Source organism: Xyrauchen texanus, chromosome 10 (assembly GCF_025860055.1).
Source record: "Xyrauchen texanus isolate HMW12.3.18 chromosome 10, RBS_HiC_50CHRs, whole genome shotgun sequence".
Lineage (NCBI taxonomy): Eukaryota > Metazoa > Chordata > Actinopteri > Cypriniformes > Catostomidae > Xyrauchen > Xyrauchen texanus.
This window is the reverse complement of record NC_068285.1, coordinates 41,671,410-41,692,229: the sequence shown is the minus strand read 5'-3', so window position 1 is coordinate 41,692,229 and position 20,820 is coordinate 41,671,410. Positions and strand designations below refer to the sequence as shown.

Sequence of the window (20,820 nt, the reverse complement as noted above, 5' to 3'; positions counted from 1 at the left end):
GGTTTAAATTCTTTTTTTTTTTTTTTCTGCAGAGCTTACAGTATATTTGCCAAGCTAAGAAGGAGATACTCTAGTCTCTTACAAGAACAAAAATGTATATCACTTATCAATATTGGATGAATTCATACTTCCTTAATTAGCTTTAACTATTTCATAATAACCATTATGTTTTTGAAAAAATATATAAAATATATTCTATATAATAAACAATTTCCTTAACTGGTATATATATATATATATATATATATATATATATATATATATATATATATATATATATATATATATATATATATATGTTTTTTTTTTGTTTTCTTTAGTTTTTTTTAGTAAAATTGTCTAATGGTTGGTTAGATTGCCTCAAATTTTGGAAAAAACTGTATTATGAATCTTAGGAGCATAACTTACCTACAGTTATTGCATAGTCTTACAGCATCAGACTTTTGACTATCAGCAAAGTCTATTGAACAATCTATCAAGGCTTGGTCCACTTTAGACTGACCAAGTACTGCCCACTTATATAAGAAGGGACCATCTGAGTGACATGTAAAACACAATGCGTTGCTTTTATGTGATGTTCAGGGACGGGTAAATCTTAAATCGACGCTAATACAATAACAGACCAGTGTGCAAGTTGCAGCTCATTCAAATAATGACACAACAGTCTCTTTAAATTATTGCACATACAGCAAAGACATTTTGATCCGAATTTCTGTTCAGCTAAAATAAATAAGGACTAATTATTATATCTCTAAAAACAAAGGCTTGTAATATCTTGCTTATTATACTGCTAGCTGCCTCAAACTATAATCTTTAAGATTCAATGCTGTATAAATGGCAAACTTTGGCAGATACACGTGAGGAATACTACAGGTTTTGTTTTTGTTTTTTTTGGTTTGCTTTAAATAACAGCATTTCTTTGTTTCCAGAAACATGCCAAAGGCCAGGAGCTGTTCGCACAGGTGTGCGACCACTTGAATCTTCTTGAGAAAGACTATTATGGCTTGGCTGTATGGGAGACGCCAACTGTAAAGGTGCCTCAATCTTTTAGAGCTCTCTCTCTCACCCTTTTATTATTACTTACACTCAGTCTTTTTTCACAGCCTGTTTTCTTCAGTCTTTAGCATTTTGTCAAATGAATGTGTATGTTTTGTGCTAATGGGCATATTGTTAAATGGCATTAAAATCTACATTTGCTTTCTTCACCCTTTCAAGGAGTTGTGAGTACATTAAAGCAGTTAGTTAAAGTATTGTTTGTCTTTCAGACATGGTTGGACTTTTCCAAGGAGATCAGACGGCAAGTACAAGGTGAGTAGCATCATGCTGTTCAATTATTTGGCATGTTACAGAGATATAGTTAGTAACTTAGTAACACCCAAACAGTGCCCACGGAACTATCGAGGATGCCCTAGCAATAAGCCATATCACCCTAGCAATGCCTGATAACCTATAGAAACACCCTAGCACCCTCCAATATACTACCAGAGCTTCCTGGCACCTATGTAGAACACCTTTTAGACCACATGCAAGGCCCTGGCAACCATCCAGAACACACTAACAATGCCCCAGGAACCATTGAGAATGTCCTAAAAACCAACCAGATCACCTTCACAACCATCTAGTAATGCCCTAGCAAGCACCCATATCATCTTAGCAATGCCTGGTAACTACCAGTAACACCCTAGCAACTACTTAGTAATGCCCTAGCAACCATGTAGTATAGAAAACCATAGCGACCTCTTAGCAATGCTCAAGCAACCACCCATATCACCTTAGCAATGCCTGGTAACCTTTATAAATGCCCTAGCACCCTCCTAGAAACTACTAGAGCTCCCTAGCACCTATCTAGAACACCTTACAGAACACCCTAGCAACTACAGCCATGGCCAAACGTATTGGCAGTGACATACATTTTTGTTTTGCATGTAAGCAACACACAGTAGTTTGTCTGAAGTTGTCTGCTTCAGTTGTTGTGGTGTTGATTCACATTGTTTCTAGATTATTTTGCAGAGTGATCAGATGCATTTTAAATAATTGCAAAAAGCTTCATTGACCAAAAAACTTTATCACAAAAACCCAAATTTCACTGTTTTTTTGGCCCTAGCACAAAAAGCTAACATCATTTCACTAATCATATCAGCAGCACCTGGGAAAGTGTGAACGAGTACTAGTCAGGTGAAATCACTCTATTATTCTGATTGGATTATAAAAGCAGACTGATTGCTATAAAAGGAGGGAAGAAGTGCTTCCAATCATTGTGTTCTTGTTGGCAATGGTTACCTCTAAAGAAAGACGTGCAGCCATCATCGCTTTGCTTCAAAATGGCCTCACATGCAAGGAAATTGCTGCAAAGAATATTGCACCTGAAAGAACCATTTACCGGATCATCAAGAACTTCAAGGAGAGAAAGGTTAAACTGCGGTGAAGAAGGCTTCAGAATGTCCCTGAGAGTCCAGCAAGCAGCAGGACCGTCTCCTCCTGAGGAGTCAGCTACAGAATCGTGTCACCACCAGTGCAGAGCTTGCTCAATATTGGCAGCAGGTTGGTGTGAGTGCATCTGCATGCACAGTGAGGCGAAGACTTTTGGACAATGGTCTTGTGTCAAGAATGGCAGCAAAAAAGCCATTTCTCTCCAAGAAAAACATCAAGGACAGACTGAAATGTCACAAGGCAAGAGTGATAATGAAGTGGCTCGGAGATCATTACATTGAAATTTTGGATCCGTGGCCAGGCAACTCCCTGGATTTTAATCCCATAGAGAATCTGTGGTTAATCCTCAAAAGGCAAGTGGACAAGCAGAAGCCCACAAATTGTGATCAACTCCAAGCACTAATAAGGCAAGAATGGATCGCCATCAGTCAGGATTTGGCCCAGACACTGATATCCAACGTGCCAGAGCGAATTGCAGAGGTTATGAAGAACAAAGGTCAACACTGTAAATATTGACTCTCTGCCTTTATTTAATGTTTTTGCCAATAAAAGCCTTTAAAACTCATAAAAATGCTTATCATTGTTTTCCAGTATACCATAGAAACATGTGAAAAAATAATCTACAAATACTGAAGCAGCAAACTTTGCAAAACACAAAATATATGTCACTGCCAATACGTTTGGCTCTACTTAGTAATGTCCTAACAAACATGTACTATAGAACACCTTAGCAACCGCTTAGCAATGCCCAAGCAACCAACCATATCACCCCAGCAATGCCTGGTAACCATCAGGAACACCTTAGCACCTGCCTAGCAACTACCAGAACACCCTAGCAACCACTTAGTAATGCCCTAACAACCATGTACTGTAGAACACTTTAATGGCCGCCTGTCAAAGCCCAAGCAACCACTCAAAACATCCTATCAATCCTACTTCACTTTAACATTGTGGTAGAGATTTTTGCACAAACAAAAGCCCCTCACATTTTCATCAAAATCCCTGCTGAAAAGACCAGCATTGCTGGTCACCAGATTATGCTGTTTTTTGGGTGCTGGTCCCTCAGCGAAGAATGCTGGTGACCCTACCAGAAGTTTTTAAACTAGCTTAACCCACTTCATAAGAAAGATCATGCTGGTCAAGCAGCTTCACCAGCTAGGTTTTGCTGACGAAAAGCATGGTAGACCAGCATAAACCAGCTCAGTTAGGGAATTGCATGCTGGTTAAGCGGGACTTTGTAGCAGAGATTGTGAAAATCTAGTATTCTTTGCAGTCATCTCTGTTTTATATCTTCATCTTTGTATTTGTCTAGGCACCAATTATGATTTCACATTCAATGTGAAGTTCTACCCTCCCGATCCAGCTCAGCTATCGGAGGACATCACCAGGTGAAGATCACTTCCATTTCCATTTTACTTTTAACATTACCTGTCCATGCTGTCAAAATTCAGTGATATACACTCGCTCAATTATATTCTGATCTCCAATACTTGCCAGATTAAATCATAAATAAAATGCAGAGCCTCCTGCTGTTACTAACCAAGCGCGCAAGCTATTCTCTAGCCAGTTTCATTATCACACTCATAAATTACAAAACCCCTTTTACCCTAAATAATTTTGGCAGCACACTAACATCATCTTTTGCTTTACTGTTGTCATGCAGTTTTAGACTGAACTGTATATGACATGATCCAACAAGCAGTGAATTGTCATGTTGGCCTAATTGACGTGGGTTTTTGAGCAAACAGTGAAATTATTTGTGCTGTGCAGGTATTATCTGTGTCTGCAGCTGCGTAAAGATATCAAGAGCGGTCGCCTGCCCTGCTCTTTCGTGACTCTGGCTCTGTTGGGCTCATACGCTCTGCAGTCTGAACTGGGCGAGTACGACCCGGAGGTCCAAGGCACCGACTATGCCAAAGAGCTCCACCTGATCCCAGGACAGACAAAAGAGCTCGAGGACAAAGTCATGGAGCTTCACCGCACCTACAGGTGGTCATGACGGTTTCTGGTTGTTGATGTGGTGATCATTTTGATGTATGTTAGGGATGGCACAAGTTCTCAAGTGAAAGCAGTGATCGATCATGAAAACACAATGGATTCCATTCAGTAATATGTATTTTTAGAGATGTTTGGTTTAAGAATTTATTCTGTTTTTCTGTAGGTCTATGAGTCCAGCTCAAGCTGATATGATGTTCCTGGAAAATGCCAAAAAACTTGCCATGTATGGGGTTGACCTCCACCAGGCAAAGGTATAGTATATCAACAGAAAGCACTTTCAATAAATGGTGTTATAAATAAATGCTTTTCTAAGTAGGGGTGGGAAAAAATATAGTTTTTCAGATTAATCGCGATCTTCATTTGAACTTGATCTTTTACTTGATGTCCAACCCTCTACTACAATGTGAGGAAATAATTAGCATTTGCAACCAAATTTCATGCTATGTGACTAAATTGAATATATTTGGGAGCTTGCTGGTAAATGTTTAGATTTCACTCACCAGTAATTGTGTAGGTTAGTCATGAAGTGTTCAGCAGCAAGATCCTTTCACAGCGTGTTGAGAGTAAAGTTGCTCCGTGTAATGTGTGTCCAAAGACAAGATCCACGCAACCCATTTGTCATTGAATACTGTCTCTTTTATTACCCTTTCTTTTCTTTACAGTCAATTGTTGATCAAAAACAACAACTACAAAAAACAACAACATTTAATTTAATTCCAATCATGTATCGCACAGATGAGGTAAAGCCTCATTCGAGTCTCTCTAGTTAACATGCACTCATTTAAAGGCGCTGTTCACAGAAATGCAGTTTTTTGTAAAAGAGACAGTTCTGGTTTTAACATGTGTTCAACAAATCAATGTAAATACTTGTAAATAGCACAAATTATGCAATTTAACAATTAATATCTAACAAAAATAATGTATGAAATATAGTATCTTATTTATTGATTGAATACCTTTAAAATACTATTTATTTTATATGTAAGCAAAAGGGACATTTAACTTAAACAAACACATATAATTTGATATTGAATCGAATCGAATCGAGAGCTTGTGAATCAGAATCGGATTTAATCGGTAAATCTGTATCAATGACCAGCCCTATTTCTAAATAATATGTTTTGAAAACTGTAACAAATGTATTAATATATACAGTACAGTATATTTATTTATTTATTTTCAGATTTGGCCAAAATTGAATTATCACTCAATGGGTGAATGCTAGTTTGGGACCAAATTGTTGTAGTTATTGATAAACATATTTTAAACTTATACAAAAATACATATTTGTAAATGTATTTTTAAAGTCAGCAGCAGTGTAAAGTGATTTAAAATGTATTAAAAATTACATATTGCAGTTAGACTTTGGACAAAGTGACTTTCCCAGTCATTGATTAAAGACCCTGCTTTATGTGAAGTCATGAATTTCAGTTGTCATAAAGACATCAGTTTGACACAAGAATGAAATGTCCTTCATATATCACTTGAGCAGAGTGCTTGTGTCTATCCTGATAAAAAGCATTGCGTGGCCTGTCATTGCTCAGATTTAGCTGCTGAAATCTGTTTGCATCAAGCCATGGATTTAAATAAATTATGAAATTCAGTATTTTAAAAGATAGGGCAGGGACGCCCTCTGGTGGTAGAGCGATGTGATTACAAAACGTATGTTTGTAGACTGGGGCTATGTTTGGGAATAGCATACTACCATACCACTCTTAGTATTTCTGCAGTATGCAGCGCGTGTGTGTATGTGTGTGTGTGTGTGTGTGTGTGCGTGCGTGTGCGTATAACTGCAGGCCACTCTCTTACTAAATGCTGAATAATGATTCACAAGAGTTGATATCTGCAATAAATTTTGTTTTGATTTCTCTCAGGATCTGGATGGGGTGGATATAATGTTGGGTGTTTGCTCCAGTGGTCTGATGGTGTATAAAGACAAACTGAGGATTAATCGTTTTCCCTGGCCCAAAGTTCTCAAAGTCTCCTACAAACGTAGCAGTTTCTTCATCAAGATCCGGCCATGTGACGTATGTGTGCACACACTTAAACACAGAAGAGTTATTCTCATGAAAAACTGTGTTTGTTCAGGTCACATGAATTAGATATGTTTATAAATAATTATTTTGTTTGGTTTATTTTTGCACATAAAAGGGGAAGTCTGAAATTATTGTAAACATTCATTTTATGACGTTTTTGTATATTTTATGGCACAAAATAAATGTTTTCCTTATATTTCTTTAGATATTTTCTGGAATAAGACTTGATAAAATCTCATTTCCGAAACAGAAAAGAAAAAAGAAAAATAAATAAATAAATACAAATAATGAATTTAACTTAAAGCTCTAAAAATATTTAACTGTAATTTAACAATAATTATATCATTTGAAACTCATATGTATTTTTGCAATTTTAACAATTGTTTCATATTATTCAGATAAACTTTAAATATATATATATATTTTAATTTTACATTTAAAAATGTAATTTGTTGAGGTAATGAGAAATGAACTGCAAATTGTTGCTAAATACTTTAGATTTTTTTATAGCATATGAATATGCATGTGTATATACAGTAATATAGTTTTGTTGTTTTTTTATTTTTTGTTTTTACAATAGATGGAACAATATGAAAGCGCCATTGGCTTTAAACTGCCCAACTATAAGGCTGCCAAGAAACTGTGGAAAGTGTGTGTGGAGCATCACACATTCTTCAGGTAGGAATACCAAGCAATACATTAAAATGTAGCTTATAAAATGCATTTGGCATATTCACGTTTTAAAGGTCCAGAACCTGCTCTGTAGCATTTTAGTTTCACATAAAATATCAATCAAGGTTTCTTGCAAAAGTAAAGCCATAATTTAGGTTTAAATGCTAATTTTCCAGGAACACAATTTTTACAAGTTGCAAACACTTTGTGTTATGAATCCTGTTCTGACACATTTCAGAATGCAATGATTCATAGCTAGAAGCATGTTCAGTCATATATTTTTGTAGAGTATGTTTTGGGTCATAGAATTAAACAAGCTGATGGTGCCTTAAAAAGTTTTATGTAATTGATCTCTGTTACGATTGAACCTCTGCGTACTGGCATAATTCACACTGTTGTTCATCAGTGAGGGCCAGGTTGCTGAATATTGTTTGGTGTTGATATGTAAATGTTGTATGTTAGCGCTGTGCTATGGCGCAAAGGCTGTGTGCTACGTTTTATCAAATTTTTGTGTGAGTGCTAAATCTACCCTCAATTTTCATGCCAGCGCAGTGCACAAGTGGGTGTGGTTGGGAGCGTTTGTGCTATTGTGGATGTATTGCATGTTAATAAAGTGCCGCAAAACGCAATTTGCTATTTTCCTGAGAAATAGGTCATTGCAATAAGACATTCCAGAAGCAGGTTTAATCTCGCCGTGAAGTTCCTGCATTTGCAGTTTGGAGATTCCACCAGCAGGTGCTAATATAGTTCATGTTCAAACTCTGAAAATATACAGTAGTGGATCATCAAATTAAGTCCTTGACAATCACAGTTGTAGCCGTTTTATGAAATGCAAATGTATGAAATTTGTGTTATAGGTCATGGTTTATTTTTCAGTTATTGTTATTATTTTTACATTTACAATTGTATTTCTGATCTAATTTGTGATCTAATCCACCTGTTGTCGTAGAGTGATTTGTAAGTCACTGCACTTCAATCCACTGTTTGGATTTGGTATTATTATTTTGACCATTTGTTATTTTAGTTATATATTTTTAATTTGAATTGTGATTTGAATGTATACATTTTTTGGTTTAACTTTTTCGTGTTTCACTAAATTAATTTAATTTTCCAAATCAAAATCGATTTTCACTGTTATTACTAGCCATGATTTCTTACAGTAGATGAAAATTATGAATAATTCTCACATTCTCTATAATTTAATGGAGCGTACAAATCCTAATGAGAGCCACATTTTCTGTGTATAAAAGGAACGTGTCACTGTCATAGAAATACACCTGACATTCAACAAGGAGATAATGCACAAAAGAACATAATTCATTGCATACAGCCCATTTACACTACCAACTTCATATGAATGTGCTTTCTTTGTTTATATCACTGGTGTTTGAGGGAATGGACTGTATAATAGGACGCAGATGCTGCAATAACCGGAGAAGAACATTGCGCTAATGGGCTGGGTAAAGTGCAATCAGAGTTAAATTGCACTTTACCCAGCCCATTAGCGCAATGCACGCATAATTTCACCAAACCCACTTGACTTAGCCTAGACTTAGCGCATGCTTGCACGAAAATATCCAAAACTTCATGGCCATGCCCATTGACTTTGCTTTTATGACGTATAGAATAGCACTGCGCTTAGTGCTAGTGCTCTTAAAATCAGGCCTTCTGTATATTATCAGAAGATGTAAGCACACTCTTGTGTCTCAGGTTGACGTCCACGGAGGTGGCCACAACTCCCAGGAAGTTCCTTGCTTTGGGATCAAAGTTCCGCTACAGCGGGCGTACCCAGGCTCAGACCCGTCAGGCCAGCTCCATGATTGACAGACCCGCCCCCCATTTCCAGCGCTCTGCCAGCAAGAGGGCGTCCCGTAGCTTAGATGGAGGTATGTCAACATCTATGGGATATCACTTTGCTGTATTCTTTAAATTTGCTTTGGTAATAGTGCAATTGTGACCGCAGTGATTCTGGAAACATTCATCAATTAATTTTCTCTGTAGGGATTTACAAAAAATCTTTTAAAACCTTAACCAGACCAACCAGCTACGAGATAAATGACAATATTACAAGAAAAGGCTAAAAACTTTTAAAAATCAGAAAAGAGATAAAGGTACAAGACTGAGTGAATTAACTACAATCCCATTGTGAATGAAGTAATCAAATAAAAAATGCAGATACAACTTTTGCCTTAATGTCATTAATTATAAATATATAAACAATATATTTAGCATTTATTGCAAAATTATTCAAATATGTACAAATAAGTAGCTGTAGAGTATAGGATGACTGACTCAATTCTGTGGTTCGCAATGTTTCATGCTTCATTTTACCGTGAAGAGTGAATGTCTTCTCTGATTGGTGGAGCTCTCTTTAGGATTATGGGTAGTGTATTTCTTTACCAGGAATTTGTCTATTTATAAACAATTTAAATGAAGTTTAAATTCACTCTGACATATGGCTTCTACAGAAGCATATATCATCACCTAACAACCTCAGAGCTCAGGATAAGTCTGTCTTCAAAGGTTTTATATGTTAACGATAAAATATAATTTCTCTATGGAAAAAAATGTATGGGACATTTACTTTTTTTCTGATGGCCCACGGCTACAGCCAGTCAGATTGAAAATGATGGCACATGATTGGCCCTTTTGTTGGATTTTGGACAATCGCTGCCTGTTGCCCTCAGGTAGTTTGACATGAAAAGTTTGACACCATTTGTAGCTCTTGTTGCCATCTCATTTGCCAAGATCTCTGTTTTTACCTCTCTCTCTTGAGCTCTCTCATGCAGTGCCCTTGGAACGGCTCAGTCTCTTTATGTAACTTGTACTGCAAGCATCGGTTTTTATTTGGACTGTTTTTACCTGCTTTACATTGAAAGACAGAGAAGCTCAGCATTTAAGATATTCCCTCAGTGTTCCCAGCATGCAATTCTAAAAACAACCTGATGTTGAACTTTCACAGATCTTCCATTTCTGCTATGACAGTCCCATGACTGAGCTTAAGACATGTTGAAAATAATAAATGTCTGATTTATGTATAAATGTGTCTCAGCACTAAGCTTGCTGAGCTATACGTTTGACCAAACCTTTTCAAAAATTGTGTCTGATATTAAAGCCAAATAAAACTGTATTTTTCATTATTATTTTACTTTCATAATGTGACGTAGAGTATATTCAAGTAAAACAGGATACTCAATTAGACAAAATGATAGCTCAGTATATTATCCATCTACGTATAATTGATTGTATTGTGAAAGTTGTCTAATTTAATTTTAAGGATTGATAAATAATAGTTATTACCCAGTATTTGCATGTGCTATGTGTATTTATGTGCTTATTAGCGTATCTAGTTGTTAGCTTAGCCACAGAAATTGACTGGGATGAACTGCAGGTTTTCTACCCGACATAATGTTTCTAGCTTCAGTTACCAGTCGATTGGGGTTGAGTCTAGCAACAGGGTATTGTTTACTGACTGAATTCGGCCCAAACGCAAGAACAATTCCCAATTGGTTTTTAAAAGTTAAGGTTAATAAAACGTGTAATTGTTGATTTCTTCTAACGGCATTTTGAAAAGGATTTTTGTTTCTCTCTCCCATCACTCGGCCAGCAATGGTCTCGACCCCGGATAAGAACGCCCGTCCTGTTAGCGCTCCCATCATGTCTCCCATCTTCCTGGGCGATGCGGCCCCTTCCCCAGTGGTGACATACGTCGCCCGCACGGACCGTAAAGAGACATCCACGCCCACAGGCCGCCCGCGATCCACTGAGAGAAAGAGTGAAATGAAGACAGATGCACATGTGACAGACAGCTCCAAAACACATGGCACCAAAGCAGAGGGCACACCTGAGATCAAGGTACACACTCATAAATGCACAAAAGACACTCAAATATATATTCACTTTTGATATGAAGTCATTAGAAACACATTTTCAAATCATAATTTAAACAATTGTTTTAGAACATTTCAGTGCCTAAAGCACTGCAAACCTAACCACAGATTAAATCATTTATACAACAATCAAATAATTCATCTGAAGTACTGACTCATACTTGACCATTTAACTACTGACCTTTTGCTAAGCCCCGCCTCCTTGGTTACTGTTGCTAGGCCTGGCAATCTTTTCTGCTAGCTTTGTCAAACATGGTGGAAGAAGTGATGAAATTGTGTGAATCACCTCTGGAATTATAAAATAATGTCTGGATTATCTGTGCCTTCATTTCCAGTAGTTATATCTAGTTTCTAGTGTATCATAGAAGGCTACATTCAAAATGTGAAATTGGCCAAAGTAATGCATAACAGAGAGGTTTGCTTTAGAACTGGGGCACATACTGTACTTATCGCAGTCAGATTAAAAGAGAGGAGCCTCATTTGATAGTGAATAATTCATTTGTCTAAGTGAACAGAATTACTCACTATGGCCCTATAAACTCCTTGTTAAAGTGATAGTTCACCCAAAAATTAAAATTCTCTCATCAACTCACCCCTATACCATTTCAATCTCATATAACTTTCTATCTTCTGATGAACACAAGCGAGGATATTTTGATAAAGATATGATGTTTATTTTATTTTTTTGTCCATACATGCTCCAAGCTTCAAAAAGGATGTAAAGGCAGCATGAAGGTAATCCATATGACTCGAGTGGTTTAAAACTATCTGAAAATGTAATTTCGACCAAACTGGCCAAAATGTAATTTCGATGAAGTGCGAGCGAGCTTCAAATCATGACTACAGATGTCAAGATTTATTGTGAATAAGCAGTTACATTTTGGTCTGTTTCTCATGCAAAGCCGATTGGATTGCTTCAGAAGACATGGATTAGACCAGTTGTATGGAGTCGCATGGATTGCTTTTATGCTGCCTTTATGTGCTTTTTGGAGCGTAATTTTTTGACCCCATTGACTTGCATTGCATGTATATAAATGCATCATATCTTCATTATAATTTTTTTGCTTGTGTTCTGCTGAAGAAAGAAAGTTATACACATCTGGGATGGCATGAGGGTGAATAAACGATCAGAGAATTTAAATTCTTTGGATGAACTTCCTTTAACTAATCCTTTAGTAGCGCCATTACTGTTAACTGAAGCAATACATCAATTGATTAAATAAAATGTATTTATTTATATATATTTATTTGGAGTAAATGTTGTTTAAGAAATAGCTGACCGTTCTGAAGATTTATTTAGAGGTTAGGAAAAGGGACAACAATACTTCATGTATTCTCTCTTGGCCAAAGCTTGTGTAATGATATGGCAGACACAACAGTTGCTTGTAGGATTGAACAGTAGCGTTTTCAAGTTTGGGCTTAGTGAAGGGTCAAATGCACTCTTATGGATAAAAAAGCAGCTTCATACACAACCATAAATGTAGTCTTTTGATAGCAAGAGGCCTTTCTTGTGACCTGAAATGCAAGAAGGACATAATATTATAATATTTAGGTGCGTGTGAGAGAGTAAGTGTGTGTATACTGTCTCTGTGCTGCTGCAGACGGTAGCCCGACGAGAACGGCGGCACCGTAACACCCCGGTGGTGACGGCCACCAATGGGGAGAGAAAGAGCCAGGTTTGTGCTCAATTTCAACCAATCCCAACAAGAGCATGCATAACAGTGGACTTACAGTACTTTAGTGGGCATGTTCACTAATGCCATTACTACTGTGACCCCAACAAGTTTTTGAACACTGAAGTCAAAATATCATCACTTTTCAGTGCCATTTTTGCAGTTTGTTTTAAGCAACAAGTGTCAAGGTGAAATCAGTCACTCTCTTTATAATTTCTTCTCCGTGCAAGTAAATTTGTTGCAAAATGCTGTGTTTTATTTAAGCATCGTAGGCGTCATACTTGACAATTTAAAAATTGAAATTCTTTTTAACTCTAAAAAGAAGTATTTTGCAAATGCAAAATACAAAAAAAAAAAAAAAAACCCATATGCAATTATTATAAATAATTTATGCAATTAATAATGTCCCTGGACCCGAATAAAGAATATTCCTACCATCGATTAAAGGTCTTCACGGGCCTTAAAATTAATCCTGAACCTGACCCGTACCCGAGACTGTGTGGCCCGACATTACCCGGCCTGAACGATATTGTCAGATGTTAAGCCAAAACCCGAAATCGCTTACTATCTCATTTCTTCTCCTAGCAAGTACTGTATTATTTTATTAAAGCATATATGCATATTCGTAACCGTAATGAAACCTTAAACATACAGTTTTAACAAGTCACAGCAGCCCCTCAGTACACCTTGAGCAGAAGCGAAAAAAGCATTGACTTACCGTTTATTTGCTGAAACTTCACCTGGGGCAGAACAATCTGGAATAAAACGAAACAATGCAACAGACCCCTCTTTACAGCCTGAATCTTTGTGACAACTGCGCTAAAACAATCTAAACAATGCGTAAAAATTTAAACAGAGCGCAGGTATCTCGACATGCGTTTTTGACAATTTGATGTTCTTTTTACTTGACATGGTGTTTAAAATATGCCGATCCTGCACGAGACGCTGAAGAAAAAGCGAGACGCGGTGCAAATTTCAAAGATATCCGTCCAGCATGTGTTTAAAAACTGGGAAAACAGAACAGACGCAAACAAAACACATTTGGTGTGAACGGCCCTTAACTCTTCCGTTCGCGCGTGTCTGATTGAGAGCGCATGCGTGACAAGTATGGTAAGCTTGTTTATTTTTTCATTAATTATAAAGCCGAACGTGAAGTCCTGTTGAAAAACTGACCCAAACGACAGCACATGATGAGGACGCATTCTTCAAACACGGCTGGACAGAGCACAATTCCAAATGCAGGGATCTCTAGGTGTGTTTTTCTGAATTTCAAACTATGCTTAACTTGACAAAGTGACCTAAAACTGCTGTTTATAACACAACACAAACAAAGTGAGACGCTCAAAATGCGTCCGTCTTACACATGTGTACATCTATCTCAGACAGATTGACAAATTCAACTGCAAAATGGATTACTGTTGACTGTAGGCTAATGATTGGTTTATGTTCAGTAATAGAGAAACAAACAATATATTGCCTTCTAAAGCCTCTTTTGTATGGTTTCATAAATGCTTTACTCGTCATTTGCCACAATAATGTAATGAATTTGAATTATCTAAATTGTTGTAACTATAATATATATTATATTTATACTTATTTAAATACTACTATTTAGTCATTATATTATTATATTATATACATTATACATTATATTATTGTTATTCTGTCTCAGCAAATGTTTACATATGTGATTAATTGTGATTAATTCAATTAATTAATTGGCAGCTCTTGCAATTTTTTCGATTAAAAACTTTAATCCATCAACAGCCAAATCTAAAGCAATTACTTTTATACATTTTAAGTGTGGTTTAATTATTCAAAAACCTTTTGGGGCCACTGTATGCAAAAATGCTTTATGCAATTGACAAGCAGTGATTTGACTTTCAGTGACTGGTCAATATAACCTGAACCATTAGTTTAGTCATCTTCTTAGTGCATGCAGTATACTAGAAGACATACATTCACTAACGGCTGTAAAATAATTAGATCTGATTTAATAATTGTGAGTGTGTTTGGGAAGAGATAACATGTATAATGGACACTCGCATGTTTCCATCTTCCTTCCCCTCGTGGGTCCAAACAGTCGCCACGGGCGGACACAGAGGTGGTGCGCATGAGGAAGGTCAGAGCTCATTCCCTGCACTGGTATCACAGCATGAGGACGATGCCATCGCACTCGTCATCTCCTCACTGCCCATGTTTGACAGGAAAAAATATCATTTTATTATTTATTTCCATCTGCTTTGGCTGCATCTTGCTGTATTGCACTTGTATAAGTTTGGCTGGATGGCACTGTTGCTGTCGGATATGCCCGTTTCAGGCTGCGACTTTTGAGTCAGCATGATATGAGGTTTACGGAATCAGAAAAGTGTCTTGATACCCTGCAAGAGTGGCGTACAAATGAACCTTACAGCAGTCGCATTGTTTTTGTCGCATTACCTCTAGCACACTGCAGTATCTCTTGTCATGCTGTGTCTTTTACATAGATGCAGGCCAACATTGTTATAGGGGCGGCAAACTGTGCTGTCCTGCGGTTGAAATGAGTCATACTTCCTTTAGAACCAACGGTGATAAAATACAGAGAAACACTCACATGAACGTTTACATTGAAATTTTTAGTTAATAAACTTTTTTTATAACCATACAGGCCACTTAAGCATATTTAATAAATGCTCTGGGTCCAAAACAATATCTGCTTTATCGACAGGATCTGTGGCATGCTGTCATTTACCACAGAGAGTCATTTTGACTTGTTCTTCAGTTTGTTAAACCAAACAAAAGTTGTGTTTACAGTAATGTATGGACAATGGACGTCTATTGGGCAAGGGATTCCATAGGGTTTAAAACAGAAATTTGTACTTCATTTAAAGCACTTTTATTAGTTAATCTGTACAAAAATGGGTTATCTGAGCTGTAAAGTTGTCTTTGCACATATTGTGTGAAAGTTACTGGTTTACTGCCTATACATGGTCATGACAGGAGTTGAAAGACTGGATAAAGCATTGCACAGACAACATTTGAAGGCAATTTTAACACACAAGTGTTGTCTGATAATGTTAACAAATACGTATACTTATATTGACATTGAGTGTTTTAATGTTTAAACATTTGCAATGCGTTGCCCCATAAACTTCTATTGTAAATGCATTACTATAAATGCAAATTTTGAAATATTTTAAACTGAGAAACTAGTCAAAATTATCTTCTGTGGTAAGTGACAGCATGGCAAAGATTTTCTTGATAGAATTTAGCTTGGACCCAGAATTTTTGGTTGAGTTGAATTTCTGTTTGACTGATGCATTATTTCTTTTTCACTTTTTAAAGGAACATTCCGGGTTCCTTAAAAGTTCAGATCAATTGACAGGTTTTGTGATATAATGTTGATAACCACAAAAATGTATTTCGACTTGTCTTTAAAAAACAAAAGCAGAAATTTAGGTTACAGTGAGGTACTTACAATGGAAGTAAATGGGACCAATTTTTGGAGGGTTTAAAGGCAGAAATATGAAGCTTATAATTTTATAAAAGCACTTGCATTAAATCTTCTGTTAAAACTCATTTATTCTTTGAGCTGTAAATTTGTTTAAATTGCCATTTTTACAGTCATTTTACAGTTGTTTGACATTATGTTGTCATGGCAAGGACATTGTAAAATTGGCTATAACTTTACACTGAAAAGGTTAATAATTGATTTTATCACACTAAAAACATGTTAACAAACATATTGTTTATGTCTTGTTGCAATACCTTTGAAACAGTGAATATTTAGTTGTTCAAAAATTAGCCCCCATTCACTTCCATTGCAAGTGCCTCACTGTAACCCAGATGTTTGCTTTATTTAAAGGAAAGGTGTTAATCAACATCGTGCGACAAATGCTGTTGATTGTTTATCTTGTATTGAACCTGGAATATTCCTTTAAGAACAGAAGGGATCATTTTTTTCAAAAACATTTGAACAGCTCAACAGCTTAGAGCTGCAGAACAAAGTCAATGAGATGTTTACACTTTATAAACCTCTATGTATATACCATAGAAAAATCACATAATTATGGTCAAAATCATCTAATATTCAAATTTAAACCAAGATGATCTAAAAGGCAGTTCTAAGACAATAGTTCAGATTATCTCAAATGCATCAAGACTCTTAAAGATGAATATGGTGTTTCACAAATTCCAGCAAAGAGGAGCTAGTGAATATTTTAAACCGTTCTCATTACGCTTTCATAATTTTACCCATTGCACAATTATCCTTGACCTTTGACCCCGTCACTGTGCCTGGCTATGGCTCTTGTGGTTCATTCATATTTGATTTGACCCCATCACGTCCCCACATACTGAATGCAACTGCAAATCAAACCGTAAAAATGACCCAAGAATCATTTCGCAGTTTTTTTTACTACGTTCAAACACTGCCAACTCTGTTTTCTTCCTGTTCTTCACAGAAAAGAGCTAAGAAAATTGAGGGTGAAACTATTTATATCAGACATAGCAATTTAATGTTGGAGGTTTGTATGGAAACTCTAGAATTGTTTTGTTTTTGCTGCTGCATGTCTCACTGCATGAGATTGTCTGTTTCATCTCGCTTCATTCTTCTCACCACGCTCTCTCTCTTTTTTGTGTTTTGTTTTGTAGCTTAACCCTAAAGGCTTGGCATGCACTATTTACCTCACTAACTCTAATGCAAGTACTCACTTCTATTTATTCTTTTTTTTGTTTTTCTAGCACTATTTACTTAAATATATGATTGGCATTATTTTTTGCTTTGAGACGCAGTACTGTTTTTTATTTTTTTATTTAGCCAGCAGTTTGATTGAGAGTCATTCATAAAAGCTATTCATGAAATACTCACTAATATCATTTTTGCTAACACTGACAAGTGCATCTTTAGATGTGATTCAAAGCATTTTAAGCTCTAAACATAAATGCTTTTTGTTTACTCTAAAGAATCTATAATTTTTCGAATGCACTGAAAGAACCCAGAGTCATTTTTTAACTCTGGCTTTTCATACAGCAATCCTGGGTTATCTTAATGTGATCCTGAGTTAAAAGCCGTGCTAACCTCCTTTCAAAATGTACCTTAACCTGGAATTTGTTTACCCAAAGATGTTAACCCAGGGTAAAGCATAGTGTGAAAAGCAGTCCACTTTTCAGCCCTACTTATTTCTTTTGCTGTTATTTTTTTTACTAATGCAAGACATTTTATTGATTTATTTGTTGTGTGATCACATTATTATAATGTATAATCTAGTTGTGTTAAATATTGTACAGTTTGTATAGTCTTTCCCGGTTATATATTTCCTTAGTTACAATAAAGGCCATTTCTACTGTTGTCAGCATTGTCCTTGTGAGTTCATAATGAGTCTGTTATTGATATGGAAGACTCCTGTGACATCAACCCCTTCAGTCACCCCATGACCTCTTCTCTAACCCCTATGACCTCTGTATCTAACCAAATATGATGTGTAACACTATTTGTCTTTGATATATAACACTGTTCGTCTCTTGGCCTTTAAGATGAGCACCCTTGTGCACACTGCTTGGGTAACAGATGAAAAGTCATCAGTTAGTTCAAGTTCATGTGATTAATTTGGTGCATGAGTTTAAAAGTTTTTAGATGAATATACATTTAGAGACAAAGAAAATATGTACCATTTGACCCATGTCTGAACCCAAGCTTTGTGCACATCGGAGCTTGAATAGTGTAATTCATGTTTTAAATCTAAAAGTGGTGAAACGCTCACATGACTACCACCTTATATGCTCCTTTCTCAAAACAGATCAGCATTTAGAAGATTTAACAGATTCATCAGAATTCATTGGAGTCAAAAAAATAGAAATTAGTTCTGTTCCAAAACCTAGTCAGCTGCCTATAATTTTTAAGGCATTAATAAAGTATTTTAGGGTGTGAATATATTTACTGAAATAGTTTGTTCCCTCGCAATATGTTTTGTGTTCCCTCTTGCTGAATGATTATGATTTTTATTAACATACCTTTTAGTTTCCCTGTATTTACTTTCCCTCGCAAACTATTGCGAGGGAAAGTAAAACATTGTGATTGCAAAGGAATGCAAACTATTGCGAGGAAGAGCAAACTTATTGTGGGAGAACGCAAAAGAATACAAGGGAATGCAAAACGTATTGCGAGGAAATGCAAACTATTGCGATGGTACTCAAAACTTATTTCAAGGGAATGAAAACTTGTGAGGGAACACAAACTATTGCGAGGGAATGTAAAATTTATTGTGAGGCAGTACAAACATTCTTGTGAGGGAATGAAAAACTTAATACAAGAGGATGCAAATTATTGCAAGGTTTTGCTAACTTTATTCTGAGGTAATGCAAACCTTATTGCGATGGAACGCAAAACTTATTGCGATGGAATGCAAAACTTATTGCAAGGGGGAAGCATAACATATTGTGAGGGAATGCAAACCTTATTGTGAGAGAACACACACAGTATTGGGAGAGAATACAAAACTTATTGCAGCTGAATGCTAACTATTCCAAGGCAACATAAAACTTATTGCGATGGATTCAAAACATTGTTTAGGAAATAAGGAATTCAAACTATTGCAAAGAATTCTAAACTAATTGTGAGGTAATGCAAACTATTGCGAGTGAATGTAAAACATATTGTGAGAGATGTTGCAAGGGAATGCAAACCTTATTGCGGGGTAATGCAAACTATTGCAATGGAAAAAAAAAACAGATTGCAAGGGAAATGGAAACTATTGCGAGGGAAAAAAAACAGATTGCAAGTGAAATGGAAACTATTGCGAGGGAAAGCAAAACATACTGTTAGGGAATTCTAAACTTATTGTGAGAGAAGATGAAGTATTGCGAGGGAATGTAAAATATATTGCGAGGGAACGCAAAACTTATTGCGAGGGAGCACAAATTATTGTAAGAGAATGCAAAACGTATTGCTAGGGAATGCGAACAAGTGCAAGGGAACGCAAAACTTATTGTGATGAAACGCAAACTATTGTTGGGGAGTTCAAAACTTATTGCGAAGGAACGCAAACTATTGCGAGGGAACGCAAAATGTATTGCGAGAGAACGCAAACTGTTGTCGAGGTAACGCAAAACTTAATGTGAAGGAATGCAAACTGTTGCGAGGTAACGCAAACTGTTGCAAGGGGACGCAAACAATTGCGAGGGAATGCAGACTGTTGTGAGGGAATGCAAACTATTGCAAGGGAACGCAAAACTTATTGCAAGGGAACACAAACATATTGTGAGGGTATGCAAATCCCCTAAAGAAGTTATTGCTAAATGTGAAATAATTCAGTTTGTGTAGCTTTGGACTTGAACATTGCTTGAAAATATTTGGCCAAGTTGAATGGTTTTAAGCAGTTTGGCTCTGTTAATTTTAACTGGCAAGTGTCTGTCTGAGGTCTGTTATTATAGATGTTGAAGGCTGGTTTCTCCTGAGAGTGTTTCATCATGCCTGAGCTCTCTGCAGATGTTCTGTGGGTTACTGAGACAGAAAGCAGTTCTCTCCAGTTTACTACTAAAGTCTTGCCCATCTGCTATGTGCTGCCATTATATCAGCTGAGATCTTCGATTCTGTCTTCCTCTCAGTGTCATTAATCATGGTCTGGATCATTTGTTTTGGCAATAACAAACTCCTTCCCTCTGACATGAATATTCATAGCATCATAGCTGATTACCTGCCGTGACCGAGAGGGGAATATAGGAGATGATTCAGAAAAGAAAAAAAAATGCAGCTAGAAGATATTGAAAGTGAAAAGGAGAGACCTGGGTCTTGGTGGCCCATGAATGATCTGTAGAATGTGTGATTTTCATGACACTGAGCACTGTTATATGCACATACTAATATGCTGATAACTACCAAAAATCAGCTTGTTTAATAAATCTGAAAATGCTAAAACTTTTACTTGAGATTAAAAATCACTGGGTTATTCTTTGCTTTTGCACAACTCACATTAGAGAAGCCAGTAAGAACGGCAGTAAAGGTGTTTACATGTAACGTGAAATCAGGGGCAAGATTTGCAGTATCTGTGCCTGTCCAGATTGGTTTATTTTTAAACGTTTATGACCTTAACACAGTACAAGAACACTGTTTGTGATATTTTCATGACCTTGCGCATTGTTGGC

General features: G+C 36.5%; 1 protein-coding gene across 9 annotated transcripts in view; it reads left to right on the top strand.

Moving 5' to 3' along the window:
• The window catches only part of LOC127650561 (protein 4.1-like), a 79,370-nt gene that overhangs the window by 35,829 nt on the left and 22,721 nt on the right, over window positions 1-20,820 (top strand). For 4 of the 9 annotated variants that reach the window (XM_052136060.1, XM_052136057.1, XM_052136054.1 and 1 more), the window contains exons 4-15: window positions 930-1,034; window positions 1,266-1,308; window positions 3,743-3,818; window positions 4,201-4,419; window positions 4,592-4,679; window positions 6,303-6,455; window positions 7,045-7,142; window positions 8,847-9,022; window positions 10,744-10,991; window positions 12,628-12,702; window positions 14,783-14,821; window positions 17,142-17,204. In XM_052136060.1, coding sequence (XP_051992020.1) covers window positions 930-1,034; window positions 1,266-1,308; window positions 3,743-3,818; window positions 4,201-4,419; window positions 4,592-4,679; window positions 6,303-6,455; window positions 7,045-7,142; window positions 8,847-9,022; window positions 10,744-10,991; window positions 12,628-12,702; window positions 14,783-14,821; window positions 17,142-17,204 — 1,383 coding nt within the window. The remainder of the gene's footprint in view (window positions 1-929; window positions 1,035-1,265; window positions 1,309-3,742; window positions 3,819-4,200; window positions 4,420-4,591; window positions 4,680-6,302; window positions 6,456-7,044; window positions 7,143-8,846; window positions 9,023-10,743; window positions 10,992-12,627; window positions 12,703-14,782; window positions 14,822-17,141; window positions 17,205-20,820) is intronic. The other 5 variants (XM_052136055.1, XM_052136056.1, XM_052136059.1 and 2 more) reach the window with 5 other exon arrangements.